This window comes from Labeo rohita, unplaced genomic scaffold (genome assembly GCF_022985175.1).
Source record: "Labeo rohita strain BAU-BD-2019 unplaced genomic scaffold, IGBB_LRoh.1.0 scaffold_584, whole genome shotgun sequence".
Lineage (NCBI taxonomy): Eukaryota > Metazoa > Chordata > Actinopteri > Cypriniformes > Cyprinidae > Labeo > Labeo rohita.
The window spans coordinates 28,881-47,791 of record NW_026129508.1 but is presented as its reverse complement, the minus strand read 5'-3'; the positions used below and the strand labels follow the sequence as shown (position 1 = coordinate 47,791).

Below are 18,911 nucleotides of genomic sequence, written 5' to 3'. Positions count from 1 at the left end.
TCCTGAAGTGCCGACGTTAATATTTGCGTCATTATTGATTTATCTCATCCATCCGCGACCTACCCGCAAATAATCAGAATGCATTTTTTTGTTACCCGACCCGCAGATTATCCACAGCGCCCGCGGATATACCCGCCATCCGCGCATCACTACTGCACATTCTCGTCGGCGCAGATAGCCTTGTAGTGCAACTGCACAGCGACCCGAGTTCGATTCCCGCCTCGAGGTCCTTTGCTGATCCCGCTCCCCTCTCTCCACCCAGTACTTTACTGTCATCTCTCCACTGTCCTCTCCCAATAAAAGAACACAAAAACCCATAAATATAACTTGATGTGATAAATGCTTCTGATATGCAGTCTGCAATGTATACAGAAAGTGAATATGCAGGATATTAAGGATCACTTTGTCATCTGTCAGCCAGTAAAAATCAAGAATTCAACAATGCTGTGATATTAAGAAAAACATGTTGTTGTTTCTTTCAGATCAAAAAAAAAAGATCTGAAAGATCATTTTTGTAAACAGATCTGTTTGTAAAAGAATTGGCTAATGCAGTTTGCTGACATACCTTATTTACGTAGAGGATGAGGGATCCTCGCTCTGACAGCAGTTTATTCTTTTCATATTGCTGAACATATCTGTCCTTCCCTGTAGACAACTGAGTGCAAAAAAAGCATGACATGACATGATCAAAATGCTTAATGTCTTAATGTCTGCATATGCATGCTAGATTCATCTTCTATATACAGATGTGAGGCATCACTCTGTCAATTTATCATCACAATACCGCTTTAAGATCATTTTCATCAACATCAAATCCAGTCGGTAAACCAATGTCCAGGATAGTCATAGTGGCATTGATTGTATCATTTTTGTAGCTGTGAAGATGGAGATAAAGAGAAGATTTTATTAACAGGTCTTGTAGATTTGCTTCATCTACTCAGTCTGCATTTAAGGCTGTTTTCACACAGATCCTGAGTCTGTTTGACCTGATAATTATTATATTGTAGTAGCACAGAGCTGCTCGTCTCAGTCTCTGTCTCTGTATAGCGAGTTGCATCTGTGTCCGAACGCAGTGAAACCGGAATCATTATCTAATCGCCGTAGTAAGGAGCCCAGGAAGTCACATGTAGGAGGGGGGGAAAAAAAAAAAAAACGCAATTCGTCCCCTCAGTTAATAAATCGTACTCACAAATTCTTAAACTGTTCCCTCGGCTAAGCAAACAGTGCCCACGAATTTCCAATCTGTGTGCTCAGATTTTGTAAACCGTACGTTCAAGTTTTTGAATCCGTGCCCACAAATTCATAACCCGTTCCCAAGGGTTTGTAAATTGTACTCACTGATTTGTGTCCCCGCCCCAATGTTGCATTTAACACTGTTGCTGCAGGTTGTTTTTCATGTTCGCATATTGAAGAGACCCCAATAACGTTATATCTAGCCCCTGGAATGCAAACTATACCAGGGGACCCTAGCCAAAAAACGTGTATTTTAACCCACGGAACTGATTTTTACTGGGGGACCCCCCTCGAAACACGATTGGGCTAGTTTTCGCCCCCAGTCTGTACAAGGCAGATTCAGCCAGGCCACCTGTTTAGGTGCACGATGCATTGTATTGTGTTTATTAAACTTTATTTTTCATAGTATATGAGACCATGATTCACACTTCTTTTTAGAATTTATTTCACATTAATCACCAACAGGATAAAACACCACCGCCTAAACGCTAAAAAGACTATTTTGTGAGTGCGAATCTTCGTACTTTAACGCACAAAAATAAAATATTAAGAGTGCGGTACAATTGTAAATTTTGTTTTTCCTGATTTCTCTAAAACAAACAAACAAACAAAAAAAACAAAAAACAAACAGTGTTTCGAGAGGAGAAGGTAAAATGCAATGCAAAACCAATAATATAGATGTTATGTTGTCATTCCTGTGCTCTCTACCTGAATGCAGTGTTATAATAGGCAAAATTATTTAATAATAACATTAACAGTGTGGCATGCATCTAACTGCGGGGGATTTTGTTGTTGTTTATTTGTCTATGTGGTGTTTTTAATATGCTTTTAGACAATCCATGTGCCAGTCTATTAATCAACACCATTGCTGAGTATGTTCTCCTTAAAACTGTAGTTTCCCAAAGGCTGTCCCAGAAATGCGGTTTGAAACATCCCTTTTTTTCGCTATGTCACAAACTTAAGTAACCAATCACGTCAAAGAATAGAATCCTACCATTAGCATGCAAGACATAGCAATAGGATTATCAGCACAAAACCAAATATTAAATAGAGCATTTAATAGACCATATAGAGCATTAAATAGAGCACAGCCGCTAGGCGCTAACCGCTAACTTGAAAAATAACCCGTGGCAACAGTGTAAAAGTAGCCCGGAGTCAGACGCACCTCTCCCACATTGCCGTCTGCACTTCACTCGCATCACAAAAATCACAAACTAGGCTGCATCTTGAAGGCATAACATAGTCAAGTAAGTAACTTTAACAAATGTTACAGTATCCACTGTAGTTGCCCCCCAGTAAAAACATAGTTTTATCAGTCATTTTCCGTGTTTCGCCATTATATCACGTTTACTACAGATCAGTTAGTGCAGTGGTTCCCAAACTTTTTCTGCCGGGCCCCCCTTTTGCAGAATAAAAAAAATTCAAGCCCCCCCACCCCCCACATTTACACATAAACACAATTTCAGAAGGAAGTATTTGAAATGTAATAATTATTACAATTATTATAATTCAGTGTGTGACAATTTACTGAAAATAAATAAATAAAAAATAAACAAGGAACTAGTCACTTTTAGAGTAGAAACATTAAAAGTAAAGCATGCAGCTTTACTGTTACGGATCTGGTCGGTGAGCTGCGGACCGCTCACCACCAGATGTCGCTCCCACCTTACACCTCACTGACTGTTTCACCTCACCCTGGACTACATTCCTCATCAGCCATTGCACTTTACCCGTGTCCAATCAGAGACAGTATAAAAGCCCCAGTCTTCCTGTCACACATGGCCGAGTATTGAACTGTGTTTTGCATTCATACAAAGCGTTTCCTGGTTATCCTGTTTCTTGTTTTCCTGTCTTGTGACCTAGCCTCGTTATTTTCGTTTAGTCTGTCTCGCCGCCTGACTTTTGTTACTCTCGCCTGACCATTCTCCTGCCTCGCCCATTGGATAACGTACGCCGCTGATCGACCCTCGCCTGCTTATGGACTATTCTTCGTCTTGCTGTCTAAACACCTGTTTGCCACTGTTTGACCCTGCCTGCCTTTCGACCATGTCTTTGCCTCGTCCCGTTAATAAAAGTTTGCATTTGGATCCGCTCGTCTCTCGCACCTCTGTTACATTTACTATGTACTGTTTTTTTTTTTTACAGTGTAACAGCAGTCATTGTTTTTTAAACAGATTTTCTCAATTTTCTCATATTTTTATCTCTATGTTGTGGTTGCGATCTTTGAAGTATATTCATCATCTACTTTACGTTTACCTGGCACTTGTTGTCTTTTCAAAAACTTGTCCATGCTTGGAGCAGAACTACTATGTGTCATTCATTCATAATTTTATTTGGCTAATGGCAATTCTCATTTCTGATATCAATTGCACCATCTAGTGGTCTGTTATTTTAAGACAAAAATAATTACTACTGATAACAGACAGCTGCAGCGGGTACTGCGAGTCGTCTTGAGGTAATAAAATATGATGAAATTCATATTTAGTGCAAAATTACTTACATATGTGGCAAGTAGCTGTATAATAAGCAAGATAATTTCACAGTGGGGTCTTGTATCACCCTAAAAACGTTTATTTTTTACATAAAAATCTAGGGATGTACCGAAATGAAAATTCTTGGCCGAAACTGAAACTGCTTTGTAATAATTATTTATTATTTTATTAAATAATATAGTCATTTTGTAAGACTTTTTAATTTAACTCAATAATTTTAATGATACTGAATAAAAAATAATCACAAGCCAATAAAATAACCACGTTTATTGAAAGTAACAATAAAATTGGACAGAAAATATATGAATATTAAATCTCAATATATTATTTTTATTCAGTTCTATGAAACAGAATCATATATAACCTTTTTGGACTAATTATCAAAATAATGTATAGTCCTAAAAAGCTATTATTATCAGAGCATGTGATCAGAGCAAACCGTCAGGAGAGGGTCATTTTACCAGCGTTGTCCAGTACAGCAGTACTACAGCATGTTACAGCACAGTATGCGACGCTATTGCAAACAGGAACAAGTTTACATAGACATTTTCTGTCGGCGCGTTATTTGAGCGGACTTTGCTTTTCCGTTGAGCATAAGCGGTACACGAGTGGAGCATTCATATGGGCCGTGAGTAACTCAACGGAACAAACATTCATAGAGCGGAATATTGAGCGGAGCGTCACACATTGAGCTGGTATTCATTTTGCATATTCATAGACCCGCTTATAGTAAATGAGGCAAAGGGGGTAGAGTTACATTCGAGCTGTTTTAAGGCATGAAAAAAATATTTTCACAAGAAAAAACATTTAAATATGTCATTTTGTGCTAAGTGCTAAGATTATCACAAATAAACACGATTTTGACGCACACCTTTCTTATTAAATCATTGTATTCCACCTCGTACCCGCTACAATTTATAAGAGAATCACTTAAGACAATTTGATGTAGGCCTATTCCACATAATAATATGCAATAAAACAATATACAATATGATTAGTTAACACATAGGCTACCTAGGAGCTTGTTGTTCTTCTAAAATGAGTACAGTTTACAAAACCGTGGGAATGGATTGCGAAAGCCTACGCACGGATTATGAAGTTGTGGGTACGGATTCAAAAAAAGTATGGTTTACAAAGTCTGAGTGCACAGATTGGAAATTTGTGGGTCTGGTTTATTATTCTGTGAGCATGATTTGTTAAACCGAGGGAACAGTTTAAGAATTCATGAGTATGGTTTATAAACTGAGGGGATGAATTGCAAAACCGTTGGCATGGAATGATTTTTTTTTCTCCTACAGGTGATTTCCCAGGCTCCGTACTACGGTAACCAGCTGTTACTAGGACTCGTTCATGACACAAACATACTGCCAGTGTGGGTGTCACAGTCTTGTCATTGACTTACACTGTAAAAAACAGTGAAATGCACAGCAGCACAGGGTGTCAAATGTTTACCATCAATGAAAAGTGGCTGTCAAATAAAAACTGTAAAATTAAGATAAAATATCCTAATTTTTCTTAAATGTTTTTTAAAAAACATTATTTACAGGTATTTTTACAGGTTACAGTTATTTTACAGGTATTTTCTGGATTATTATTGTGAAACATTCTCTGTAAAACATAAATCTTTTGCAGTTAAACATTACCTACCATTAGCACATGTGTGAGCTAATGTTTCTAATTCCTCTAGCATCTGTTTTTATCTCACAATTTTTGCTGTAACAAATGTGTTACAATGGTGATGTCAAACTTTATTATTTTCAATAAAACATCTGTTAAAATACCTATGAAAGCAATAAAGTCAGACTGGTTTGTAATAAGTGACGATGCTGAGATCTAGAGAGATCTGTTAGTGTTTATTGTTCTGTTGCTGCCAGTCATGTAATTTTTTTTTATTAATTTATTTATTACAGTGACAGTGTTTGATAATAATTCATGAAATACCTGTAAATTTATAGTGTTTTCTGCTTATTTAAATAAGAAGATTTTATGTTGTTGTTTTATATATATATATATATATATATGTATATGTGTGTGTGTGTGTGTGTGTGTATGTATGTATATGTTTTTTGTTGTTGTTTGGCAGCTGTTGTTGCCAGTCATTTTGACCATTTTATCATCTAGTCATTTTGTCATTGTATTAATTACAGATTATTTTTGTAATTTGACATACATTTGAATCTAATTCAAGAAAACAGAAAAAAACTAATCAAACTCAGGCTTCAACCAAATAAGCAAACCAATTTTAAAAACTGAGTACATGCCAAAATGAGCATATGCTGATAAATTACAAATAAATGATTTGTTGACAAGAAAAACAAACAAACTTATTTTAGGATACTGGGTCACATACATGAAATCCATAATGAAGTCGTAACTTGTAATGGCTCCTGAATTTGCTAAAGGGAAAAAATATATATATTATATACTATATTATTGTTAAAACAATGGGTTGGGTTTTTCACACTTAAAATAGTTAACCCTGGGTCATTCTAAACCCCAGGTAAACAGAATTCTAGGTTATGTTGCTTCACGTTCACACTGACAATAATTCACCCAGGGTTAACAATACATCTCTACTTATTCTTAAACGTCTAGGTTATGTCTGTAACCCTCGTTCCCTGAAGGCGTTACGTCGAGTGACGCATTTGGGGCCTCATTTGGAGCCCAATCACCTCTGAGCTAAAGAGGAAAGGCCAATGAAAATTGGCAAGTGGAATTTGCATGCCAAGCCACTCCCCTGTACATACGGGTATATAAGACGGCAGCGTGCATTCACTCATTCAGGTTTGTATTGAGGAGCTGAGCCGCAACTCGGCATTCAGCGCAGTTCAGGATTGTTGCAAGAGGAACAATCCTCTTCCTTCAGACGTAACCTAGACGTTCCCCCTCAGTTGGTCACGTTCGACATTACGTCGAGTGATGCATTTGGGGTCTCCTCTGGAAAACGCCACAATCCTGAACTGCATTACGTGGTTGAGGTACTCATGCCGGGGCAAGACGTGCTTGATCCCCTCCATCTGTTTCTGTACTGCCGAGAACTGCTGGGCAAAGTCCTCGACAGTGTCGCCGAAGAGGCCAGCCTGGGAGATGGGTGTGTCAAGAAAGCGCACTTTGTCGGCATCACCCATCAGCTGCTGCAGTGGGGGGCTGCTCAGCAGAATCTTCCGCATCACCCAGCGAAAGCCTCTTCTCTGATGCAGCAACAGACATCGTGTCCTCTTCCGGAGCCCCAAAGGAGACTCTGGGACGAGCTGGCGCAATCTCTCTACAACTCCACAGGGCTACGTGCGGAGGAGTCGGACTTCCGTGGGGGCTGACCCGACGAAACAATCCGAACAGTAATCCTCAGGTCACCCTTGCCCCTAACCAGCGCAGTTGAGGAGCTCTTACGGCCTGCCAAACTGGGCTGGGTAGAGGACAAGGGCGGCCTCATCGCAAACGAGAGGCAGAACCTAAGCGTAGCCATGGTCATGCGCTCGCATTGAACGCGTGATCCATCCACGAAAGCTGCCTCAGCGTGTTTACGGCCCAGACACGTGAGACAGCAATCATGACCATTGTTAGAAGTCAAGAAGCTACTGCATCCAGAAGCACACAGTCAGAAAGACATCCGAGAGACTCTCTCGATGACCGTGGTTCGCTGGAAAATTTGCTCTTTTAGATTGCCCGGGGAAGGACCGTGGTACAACATACACTCAAAGGCAATGCTCTTCACTGAATGCAAAGAGAAGAGAGCCAGCCAAGAAAATTCCAACGAGAATTCCAACGGCAAATTTTCTTCTGTTTTTCTTTTCTTCAGTTGCTCTGCAACAGGTGATGGTATGGAAGAAAATTAATGACAAATGCATTTGAAAGAAAAAAGCATACTGAATTGCACTAACTGAAAAAATAATGCATTGAATTAACAGTGCTTGCATTTTAACGCCTTGTATTTTCAGGGCTTGCATTTTTAGACTCCGAAATTTAACATAGTTGTTTATTTAAGCTGTGAATATTTCAATTCAATATATTTCAGAAACATTTTCATAACTAAAAATTCAAAAATTCATATTCACCTTCCAGAATTCACTTCCCAAATATTCAGTCTGTTTAAAAATACAATGTATAATATTCGACAGGCAAATTTCGGTCCATTTTATTTGACTGTACAAATTCGTTTCCACAAATTCAGTGGTTCAAATTCCACAGAAAACTTGGCATTTCACATCCGGAAGCTGCAGGAATAGAAGTAGAGCACCGATGCATGATCTCCAGCTGCTATCAGTCGCTTACCAGCAGGTGGCGCAACCTGCACATTGAACATTTTTTCCCATAAAAGGACCCATAAGGTTTTTTTTTCTGACACCTGGATGTGACTCTCCGCAATCTCTGATAAAATCGATCAGGTTTTCTCTGTATTAGAAACCTTTTGAAGTTACTATTTGAAAGCATTCGTTTACTGGATCCGTGGACTGAAAAGTTTACAGGGATTCACCGGTTTAAGAAATTTCTGATCTTAAAAACCTGTTTCCTATTAACGTATTGGTTTCGTTACTGATATAAACCAGTAATCAGTAATAATTATTATTTCATCACTCTGCGCGGCTCTGCCTGACATGCTCTCATGAATGAACAGGCAGCATCTCTCACTGTCAGCATCCTCTCTGACTGGAGTGCAGGAGACGGAGCGGGCGTGGATGCATGAGGCGCAATCATCAAACATATCTCAAAGGAAGCTGGTGCCACGGTCCTGGCCGCATCATCAATGTCTTCACTGGGTGTTCTAGCGCATATTTGCATTTATTCACATATGACTGGATGTGGTGGACTGTGGTGCTACTACTGGTCGCTTTGGCCTTCATCAGCCTCTTGCGCCACCTGCTGGTGAGCGACTGATAGCAGCTGGAGATCATGCATCAGTGCTCTACTCCCATTCCTGCAGCACCCGGATATGAAATGCCGAATTTTCTGCCAAATCTGTGGAAGCGAATTTGTAAAGTGAAATAAAATGGACCGAAATTTGCCTGTTGAATATTATACATCGTATTTTTAAATAGATTGAATATTTGGTGAGTGAATTCTGGTAGGTGAATATGAATTTTTCAATTTTTAGTTATGAAAATGTGTGTGAAATATTTTGAATTGAAAAATGCAAGCACTGTTAATTCAATGCATTATTTTTTCAGTTAGTGCATTTCAACACGCTTTTTTGTTTCAAAGACATTTGTCATTAATTTTCTTCCATACGATGGCTCCGAAGCAGGAATCTCAATGAGTGGATGCATGCCGCCATCTTATATAAAGCCGTATGTACAGGGGAGTGGCTTGGCATGCAAAATCCATTCGCCAATTTTCATTGGCCTTTTCTCTTTAGTTCAGAGGTGATTGTGCTCCCAAGTGATACCCCAAATAAGTCAAACGTGACCAACTGAGGGGGAACTGACTTTTCACATTTTACATTCCCGAACCCTGAGTTGACATTCTAATTTGCATATTTGCAGTGTTAGTGTCATTTATTGCTTTTACCTGGAGTTAAAAATGGGGTTATAGAGCAACAATAACCTGGGGTTAAGTGCAGTGTGAAAAACTGCATGTATGGAAAGTGCCACAGAAAGGGCATGAACTTGATCTTACGTTCAGGTTTCTTCTCCATTTTAACAGTCAGATCAAATAATGTACAGTCAGACTTCTTTTGAACAGGTCTGGCATAGTATAGCTTCAGAACCTGAAAATAGCAGCTCATCACAGATCAGATGTTAACACACTTTAATCTTACTGTTGACTGTATAAATGTTCATGAACACTCACTGAGAGAGTGGCTGTTCCATTTCCTCTAGCAATTACAGTGATGTCCCTGCTTATGTCCACCTGTTGAGTGAATGCAGACGTACTCAAGTCGTCAGAATAATTGAATCCATGATATAACACACATACCTTAAGATTTTATTGATTAAACACTATTGACGTAGACAATTAAAAATGATGGCGAGCAACACAACTCACATAATAAATTAAAAAGATGTCAATTGAAATATGAAGCTGGAATCATTTTGAATGATTTTGATGAGTCACTCCTCACCTTGTCTGTCCGTGTATGATGAATATTATCTCTTTTCAAAGTCCATTTGACAGGTTTGCTTCTTCCTGCCATGGACAGCTCCACATTCAGTTCAAAGATATGTTGGTCCTTCACCTGCATGTGATACTCTGCCACAGCCTGGAACACCATAATGGTCGCCTAGAAAAGACAGACAAGCATTCAAAGACGGGACTCCAGGCCTCAACTAAACAGTAATGATGCATGAAACACAGCTTTCTGAAATTGAATCAATTGATAAAATGAATCAATTGCTTTGCAAAATGAATCACTGCTTCGAAGTGCTGGGAACACCACACAAGTGATGCATGCTAGTAATAAAGGTGTAAATGCAATGAAAACTTGCAAAACAAAACACCATTTACAAAGCAATAGCTAGTGTTTTATTGAAAGTGTATAGACTAAGAAATGCAATTAAGAAAGCAGGTAATTGTAACGCCTAGCCAGCAGAGGGAGCTCTCACCCCAGGACTGCCTGCACGCTCCCTCTGCTGCTTCTACTGTTACTTCCTGTTTGTCACTATATAAAGACTGGCCATGTGCTTAGTACCTGTAGTACCAGTATTGCCAGTTAACCTGCCTTACTGAGCGTTTATATTACTCTGTTGGATTACCTGTTGCTGTCTTGCTTTGTCTTTGGATTATTGAGTTTACGGATTGCCCCTGTCGGATTGTTTGCCTGAGTGGACTGTTTACAAGGTTTGACCCTTTATCTGCCTGTTGACGATCGCTCTCTGGATTATCCCTTGTACTGTTGCATTCTCGGACTGCCTTATTGGTTATCGACCCTCTGCCTGTTTGCACGTTTATGTTTGCTGCTGTTCCTAATAAACTTCTGCGTATGGATTCGACTACTGCCTCAGCGTCCATGTTACAGTAATATAATGTTTCATTTTACTCATTTGTAGCATCTGGACCAATCAGACATACAGTTATTTGTTACATTTAACAAATAATCTTTAAAACCAACAACCCAGCTATATGCTGGAGTTTGAAGACAACCCCCCAAAGCAAATAACACCCCAAAAGGGCTTAGTTGCCACGGTGACTATCTGATAAGAGGTTTTATTGCTTCAAGGAATGCACATCTGCCCATGCTACATTTGCCATAGGAAAGACACAATTCCTATAGACATAGACTCTTTCCTATTCATTCCCAGACAAACCTTTCTTTGACCTTCCTATCACACATAGCCCAGGTCATTGTGTACAGTATTACTGCATTGTATTTTAATTTTGTCTGTTGTATTTTTATTTGTCTTTCTACTGTTTTATGCATGCGTTATGATAGATGACTAGTTGTATAAAGCACCTATGTCATGTTTGGTCTCTTTTAATTCGTATGTTGATGATCTAAAAGATGGTGTAAATTAGATGTTGATACCTATGCAACATATTAGTGTTTTAAGAAACCTAGTAGTTTTTGCATCAACACCCAGTCGAATTACATATGCAAAATACCATGCTCACGGACAAAGAGTCATAAACTTTCTTTCCAAAGGTGAAAGTTACCATTGGTTCATGGACCTCCTGGAGGCGCAGCCTCCAGAGAGCTTAAAGGCAAACGGTTGACCGCCTCCCTAGTTCTTCCCTCTCTTCACTCTCTTCACTCGTCTGCAACATCTACCGATTGCTGCCCGTGTGGAGGAACCCACGGGGAGCCTGAGCCGGCACAGGGCGTGCCTGGCGGGCCCGACAGGCCCAACACTGGCTCTCGACCACTGAGAGCCAGACACTTCCACTCAACTCCTGAATTCATTTTCATGACTCGCCTCAGTCAGTCAGTGGTTCTTTTAGAACCTAAGAAGATGAGCTAGAACTCTTCAGGACTTCCCTAAGCACGCGCCAGGCCTTGCGGCCTTGTCTTTCCATTCCCCAAGGATCACAGGACTTCAGCTGGGTCCCTCTCAGCTCTTGGTTCTTCTTCACTTTTCACATGGGAAGAAACTCCCAGTCACCAACGAGTCAGGACATCTTTGGAATTCATCACTCTTCAGACCCGGAAGAACGTGATTGCAATTCCAAAACTACCACTGCTCCAACCCATCAAGACTTTCAGAGACTGCATTTGGACACTTGTTCGACGACCAAGGCAATGCAAGTATCGTACACTTAACTAAACAAACAGAGGTTTAGTATAAGCTGTAGACAGCACTGATGGTTTCACAGCAGGTGGTTAACTGACTGTTTTCATAGCTTCATTTCCTTGTCCCTCTCTAACTACTTCTCACTGACCATTCCCCCATGTATGAGTGATTTCATGTTTGTTTGTCTAGATTAGTTATGTGTTAGTCCTTCGTTAATAAACTATTGTGCACAAATTACATGAGTTTTGATTCTGATTCTGCCTTGCAAATTAATGTCCCTTTACGATTCCGATTCGAGCTACATGCTCTAATGCAATGGTACTTTAAGAAAGTTATTTTCTGTGGCCAAGAAAACATCATTTCTTAGAGTTGATATAAAGATTATACTGAATGTTCGATGAGCGAACAGATTAGTTGATGGAAAATTGATTCTGCTACAGTTACTACTGGCAGCTGATATAAGTAATTGTAATTAATCATAATTAATTGTAATTATTTATATACATTTCCCTTTGAGCTAAATTCGCTACACATTTGAAGTGCTTGTTTTGTTTGCTTTATGGAAAACTTGGTTAATCAGGTCAAGTTTTTTTTATTATTATTATACAAGTTATTGTTGCTATAATTTTGCTAGTAATTAAGCTATAGCAACGTCTGTGCATTTGCATGTGTAATAAATGTGTTTAGGTTATTGGTTTTCATAACAAATACCACAGAACCCATGTTACTTACCTATTTTACCCAAGTTTCTTTTTTTTTTTTTTTTTTTTTTTTTACAATAGTAGCGAGGTACAATACATGGTAGTCAAAATGCATGGTTTTACGTGTCATTACCCGCCAATTTATTAAGAGTATAATCTTAACTCAGTCTGAATATTTAGATTTTACCCTATAAAAATGAGGTTGTAACAATATTTAAAGATGTTATTGTTTTCTTTAATGAAAGCTCAAGCTGCAGCTACTGTCAATTGCTGGTTTGCCCATCTGTACAACTACGATCACATTCAAATGATGAGTGTTAGTGCACAGTACCTGTGTGGTGCCATATTCACCATAGTGACTCTGTTGTTTTGCCAACCATTGCACTGCCACTCCTGCTTTATCAAAGTCGTTTGCCTTCACAAGCGCCAGCACAGCATAAGCTGTCGCCTCTAGTGAGTGATGATGCTGTCCAGGGACAGTCCAGTACCGACTGTCTGTTTCAAACACAACATAGGGTTATTAAAAGACGTGGAGATAAAGCCCCATTCACATACGCTGATCCCGACCACTGAGCTTGATGCTTTATGAGTTATTTGTGCTGTTGTTGTGCCATCAACAAGCAGCTGTAATTACAAGATACAATTCATAACTTCCATGAACTTCCTTGGTCTATGTTGTATAAAGCTCAACACATGAGATTTTGATGTTGATGTGACTGACCATCTTCCTGGGTCGAGCGTCTCATCAAGATGTCTTTATTGAGTTTGCCGGCATTGGCCATGGCGTAGGACGTCAACGCAACAGCGTAAGGATTGGTCAGCTGTGGAAGTCGACCTTCCAAGAAGGAAACAGCCTTCCTGATACTTTCACGCAGACTCTATAAAAGTGTGGGTATGGTGTTAAAAAAAGCAACTGTCAATCGTTAATAGTTCTGGGCTGGCTAGTGTTGGGCGAAATGCTCCATAGTCATATACTGTCCTATCATCTATCACGTGCAGTAGTTCACCTATTTGATTAACTTATTTATTCACTTATTTAGAGGATCTTTTTTTTTTTGTTATCATTTTGCAAGCAAAGATGGAGTGGGTCAATATCACATCACATAGAAATATTTCACCAAAAAGACAAGCCATTGGATATCACACATGCAATTTGCAAACTTAACATGAGAATTACAGTGGGTATGGAAAGTATTCAGACCCCCTTAAATTTTTCACTCTTTGTTATATTGCAGCCATTTGTCAAAATCATTTAAGTTCATTTTTTTTTCCTCATTAATGTACACACAGCACCCCATATTGACAGAAAAACACAGAATTGTTGACATTTTTGCAGATTTATTAAAAAAGAAATACTGAAATATCACATGGTCCTAAGTATTCAGACCCTTTGCTCAGTATTTAGTAGAAGCACCCTTTTGATCTAATACAGCCATGAGTCTTTTTGGGAAAGATGCAACAAGTTTTTCACATCTGGATTTGGGGATCCTCTGCCATTCCTCCTTGCAGATCCTCTCCAGTTCTGTCAGGTTGGATGGTAAACGTTGGTGGACAGCCATTTTTAGGTCTCTCCAGAGATGCTCAATTGGGTTTAAGTCAGGGCTCTGGCTGGGCCATTCAAGAACAGTCACGGAGTTGTTGTGAAGCCACTCATTCGTTATTTTAGCTGTGTGCTTAGGGTCATTGTCTTGTTGGAAGGTAAACCTTCGGCCCAGTCTGAGGTCCTGAGCACTCTGGAGAAGGTTTTCGTCCAGGATATCCCTGCCGCATTCATCTTTCTACAACTTTCTCCCATCTCTCGACTGCATCTCTGGAGCTCAGCCACAGTGATCTTTGGGTTCTTCTTTACCTCTCTCACCAAGGCTCTTCTCCCCCGATAGCTCAGTTTGGCCAGACGGCCAGCTCTAGGAAGGGTTCTGGTCGTCCCAAACGTCTTCCATTTAAGGATTATGGAGGCCACTGTGCTCTTAGGAACCTTAAGTGCAGCAGAATTTTTTTTGTAACCTTGTCCAGATCTGTGCCTTGCTGCAATTCTGTCTCTGAGCTCTTCAGGCAGTTCCTTTGACCTCATGATTCTCATTTGCTCTGACATGCACTGTGAGCTGAAAGGTCTTATATAGACAGGTGTGTGGCTTTCCTAATCAAGTCCAATCAGTATAATCAAACACAGCTGGACTCAAATGAAGGTGTAGAACCATCTCAAGGATGATCAGAAGAAATGGACAGCACCTGAGTTAAATATATGAGTGTCACAGCAAAGGGCCTGAATACTTAGGACCATGTGATATTTCAGTTTTTCTTTTTTAATAAATCTGCAAAAATGTCAACAATTCTGTGTTTTTTTTTTTTTTGTTTTTTTTTTGTCAATATGGGGTGCTGTGTGTACATTAATGAGGGAAAAAAAATGAACTTAAATGATTTTAGCAAATGGCTGCAATATAACAAAGAGTGAAACATTTAAGGGGGTCTGAATACTTTCCGTACCCACTGTATGTTGGTGAAAGCATATGAAAGTGAATGCACACATTAACAGCACATAAATTCTCTCAGACACAAGGACAGCTGAATCTACAACGCTGAAAATAGTATATCAATGGTATTTCAATCTAAATGTATTCTTCTTAGGCCCGCTGCTCCTTCGTGGAGCATAGTCCATCCAGCGTTGTCCGTTCTGTGCTATCATCACCAGCTGCTCCAGGTCTCGGTGTCACGTGTTCTGTGGCTGTCCCCTTCCGCTCTCCATTCTCATTTATTTCTCCCAGGCCGTACTGTCCCATAACTTGTTCAAGGCCTTTTATTATCTTTGCCTGTCTTGGCATTGAAATCGCCCATAACAATGTTAATGTCCTTTTTTTCCCCCCATGCATCTAAATATATTCGTTTTTAGTATTTCTCTTGTGGACCATATATTAATGATGAGCATATATTAGTGAAACAATTAGAGTAATCAATATTTCTCGTTAAACAAGTTTTAGTTTTTTAACTGCTTTTGATTTTCATCAGTAACTTATTAACTGTGTTGTGTCTGACCCTGTAGACTATTATTAGGCCGATATAATTTTACTACTTCTACTACTACTAATAATAAATTGTAATTGATATTAGTGTTATTAGCATCACAAAAAATGTTTTTAAAAGTACTGTCGATACGTGACATTATAGTTTATCGGCACCACTCTAGTTCTGGAAAACACAATGGTGGAAGATGTTTACTTACTGATTCAGCACAGATCTCTTTTCCCTCTTGCATGGCAATCACAACAAAAGCCGTCAGAGAGGCATCGGCATCATTGCTCTCTATGCCACCCTTGAATAAAGCAAAAATAAACTAAAAAATTACAAAAATGTTTGTCATCAGCAAATGTGACCCTTTTTACTAGAGTTTTTAATCAATAGACAAAACCTGAATCCATGCAGGACTTAAAATTGTTAATACCTGAAGCGACAATATAGATATTACCAATGTATCTTGCTATGGTTCAAAAGCATATAACTGGGCCTGGAAGATTTTCAATAAATTATAATATTCATTATTGTTTTATTTAAGCTTAAATGTTTCCCCAATGGAACACAAACATTTTGCTATTATGAAAGTATCAAATCTGATTTTTATTCCCCCCAAATAATGAAAATGTATGATCATTTTATGATCATTTATTAAAACCATGGAAACATCTGTTCTGTGAAATATCTTACAAAAAATCATGTTGCAAAATTCCATTTTACACATTACCTGTAGGTAAAATACAGTCAGTCATAGCAACATTAGCTTACCACCATCCCTCTTGAATGTACAGGTGCGTGCTCTTTAAAGGAGCCATCTGGCTGTTGTCTGTTTAGGACCAGCCACTTGAGGGCGCTGCAGATCACGTTGGCCTCTATTACAATTAAATTATTGGCTATGGAGAAAACTTTCGCTACATATGCTGTCAGCCTTTAACAGACAGAAACAAAAGCAAATTAAAAGTAAGTAAAAATACTTTGGTACTTTTAATCATAGTAATATTAAAAAATAATGTTTTACCATGTGCTGCTTATCGATTGTCTCCAGGGGGTGTAAGATCCATCTGATTTGCGGTATCTCAGCTGCCCTTGATAACCTTAATAAAGAATGAAAATTTACTTTATTAACCATTTATTTATTTTAGATTTTGAGTTTTGATTTTTAAGTGGAAAAAATGTAATTTTAACGTTTATTTCGAAGTCTGGGTAGATCATCTGGGTTTGTTTCTGTTTTGGTTTGGTTCTGTCACACGTTTTAGTTTTGTGTTCTAGTTTTAAGTTTGTCGCTATGGTTTTCCATTGTTTGATTAATTTGCACACCTGCTGTTCTGTGCTAGCCAGACAACAAAATCTCTGTGTTTTGTTCATTTCACTTATCCGTTCATGTCACATTTTACTTTTAGTTGTTCTGTGTATCTGGAGAAAGAAACCAAGTGCTGCATATAGTTCCTTGTTTATTGCAAACTAGCCATGCTTTATGATTTCATTTCAAATCATAGTCAGATTATTTGTATTTCTTGTATCCTGCTGACCTGTGTCGATATGGCTGATGGCTTCATTACGGCGCTCCAAGCCAACAGTTTCCCACTGATTGGTGCTGTCCAGATAATGAGTGGCAATGAGAGGAAGTGTCATATGGTACATATTTTGCTCTCCACATCCATAGGGTTGGAAAATAAGGCGACCCATGAAGTCTCCACTGATGGCTTTCTCAACTGTCTGAGCAATGTCTTCACCTGGAGGAATGAAAGAAGGAACACAGGCTGAGAATACAGTTTATTAATTATCTTTCTTACGATGAGCTGTCATTTATGCAACACTAGTATTTTTTTTTTGTTCTTCTTCTTTTTCTTTTCCCTGTTTCCCTGATACAAATTAATCAGTGCTTTAATTTTTTGTTTTCAGGTACTCATTATTTTGAACTGAAGAAAACATACTACAGGTACTACAAAAATAGTAGTGGACAGAATAATAGACAGATGATATGATTGTAGATTGTTAAACAAAACATGTATATGATTTTAAAGAAACAAAAACTTACCAGTAATTGAGATGTACGTGTTAGCAGGTGTGTCTGGAACCCGATCAGCTGGTACTTCAGCTCTAAGGAGTATAGGTTTTTCTCCTGTTCCATATGGGATGAGAAACAGAGAAGAGCAGCAAGGTGGAAGAAGAGTCACGAGCTGATCACATTTTGTACAGTTGTGAGCAACAAAGATACTAATGATATTCATAGGCATTTTTTCACAATTTGCTGAAAGTATAATGTGTGTTATGCTGTATCATGGAAGTATGAAACCCTAATATTATTGTGAGTTTCAAATTAAATCTCACCATCCTTAATGGGATTGAGCTCAATATTTTGCTTATGTAATGAAGTCAGCACACCCTCAGACTGAAAGAGAAAGAGAGTGTTAACTACCTGTGATGTTCTAGTTTAGATATTGAAAATATAACATCTATTGATCATTACATTAACAAATAACCAAATCAACTGAAACAAATGCTAAAAGTGACAGCCACCACTTCCCATCAAACGTACCACCACCTTCAGTGTCTTTTTCACTCCATCATGATAGTCAGTTTTATAAGCTTTCACCTCAATATCATGATGTCCCAGTGTCATGGGAATGATCACATATGAAATGCCTATGCTGGAGCCTTTGTCAACATTTACAGTCGTTCTGTATTTGCCTTTCTTACTGGCAAAGCTACAAACATCCTCTGTCTTCATGAACTCCACACGAACCTGGTGAAAATGGGAGAACGAGACTTAAACTGATTAAATGAATAGAGGAAACTTCACCCAAAGTAAAAAGCATTTGATTTGAATATGAAATGCATGATGATGGAGGATACGTGCATTTTAGCACTGGACAGCATATACTTTTCTTCAGTTTTAGTCACAATCAGAATGCATATACAGTATGTCGTCATTAGCAAATTATTTGACTCAAGCATAAATGCATATGCACATGGTTTTAATGTTTAGCAAAATTTCTGAATGCATTTTTAATATCAAATTAGATCTACCTTCTTCAGATCATAAGGGGTGTAGTTGTGAATAATGGCCTTGATTTCCAGTTGTTCACCACGCACAGCTGAGTAAGGCATCTTGAGGTCAATGAAAAAGCTCTTATGAACGACTAACTCCTCAGGTTCAGCCACACAGATGCCTTTGAGGAAGAACACAGACATACACAGAAGTTCTTGAAGCAGCAGCTCCAGGATGATGATGTTGAAGATGATGATGACTATAATGATTTTTCAGAATATCATAAATTGTGGGTTTGCAGATTCACCTTGCCAATTAAATTAAG

General features: G+C 38.7%; 1 protein-coding gene across 4 annotated transcripts in view; it reads right to left on the bottom strand.

Moving 5' to 3' along the window:
- Positions 1 to 463: 463 nt before the first annotated feature.
- LOC127161208 (complement C3-like) overlaps positions 464 to 18,911 on the bottom strand; it is a 42,312-nt gene continuing 23,864 nt past the window's right edge. Inside the window, exons 20-35 of one of the 4 annotated variants that reach the window (XM_051103841.1) lie at positions 18,625 to 18,767; positions 18,134 to 18,340; positions 17,926 to 17,986; positions 17,633 to 17,716; positions 17,124 to 17,327; positions 16,613 to 16,688; positions 16,363 to 16,522; positions 15,806 to 15,895; positions 13,310 to 13,466; positions 12,920 to 13,083; positions 9,784 to 9,942; positions 9,513 to 9,572; positions 9,339 to 9,429; positions 6,076 to 6,121; positions 785 to 875; positions 464 to 655 (exon numbers count right to left, since the gene is read on the bottom strand). In XM_051103841.1, the coding sequence (XP_050959798.1) occupies positions 479 to 655; positions 785 to 875; positions 6,076 to 6,121; positions 9,339 to 9,429; positions 9,513 to 9,572; positions 9,784 to 9,942; positions 12,920 to 13,083; positions 13,310 to 13,466; positions 15,806 to 15,895; positions 16,363 to 16,522; positions 16,613 to 16,688; positions 17,124 to 17,327; positions 17,633 to 17,716; positions 17,926 to 17,986; positions 18,134 to 18,340; positions 18,625 to 18,767 (1,970 nt within the window). In that variant the 3' untranslated portion in view covers positions 464 to 478. The remainder of the gene's footprint in view (positions 656 to 784; positions 876 to 6,075; positions 6,122 to 9,338; positions 9,430 to 9,512; positions 9,573 to 9,783; positions 9,943 to 12,919; positions 13,084 to 13,309; positions 13,467 to 15,805; positions 15,896 to 16,362; positions 16,523 to 16,612; positions 16,689 to 17,123; positions 17,328 to 17,632; positions 17,717 to 17,925; positions 17,987 to 18,133; positions 18,341 to 18,624; positions 18,768 to 18,911) is intronic. The other 3 variants (XM_051103839.1, XM_051103842.1, XM_051103840.1) reach the window with 3 other exon arrangements.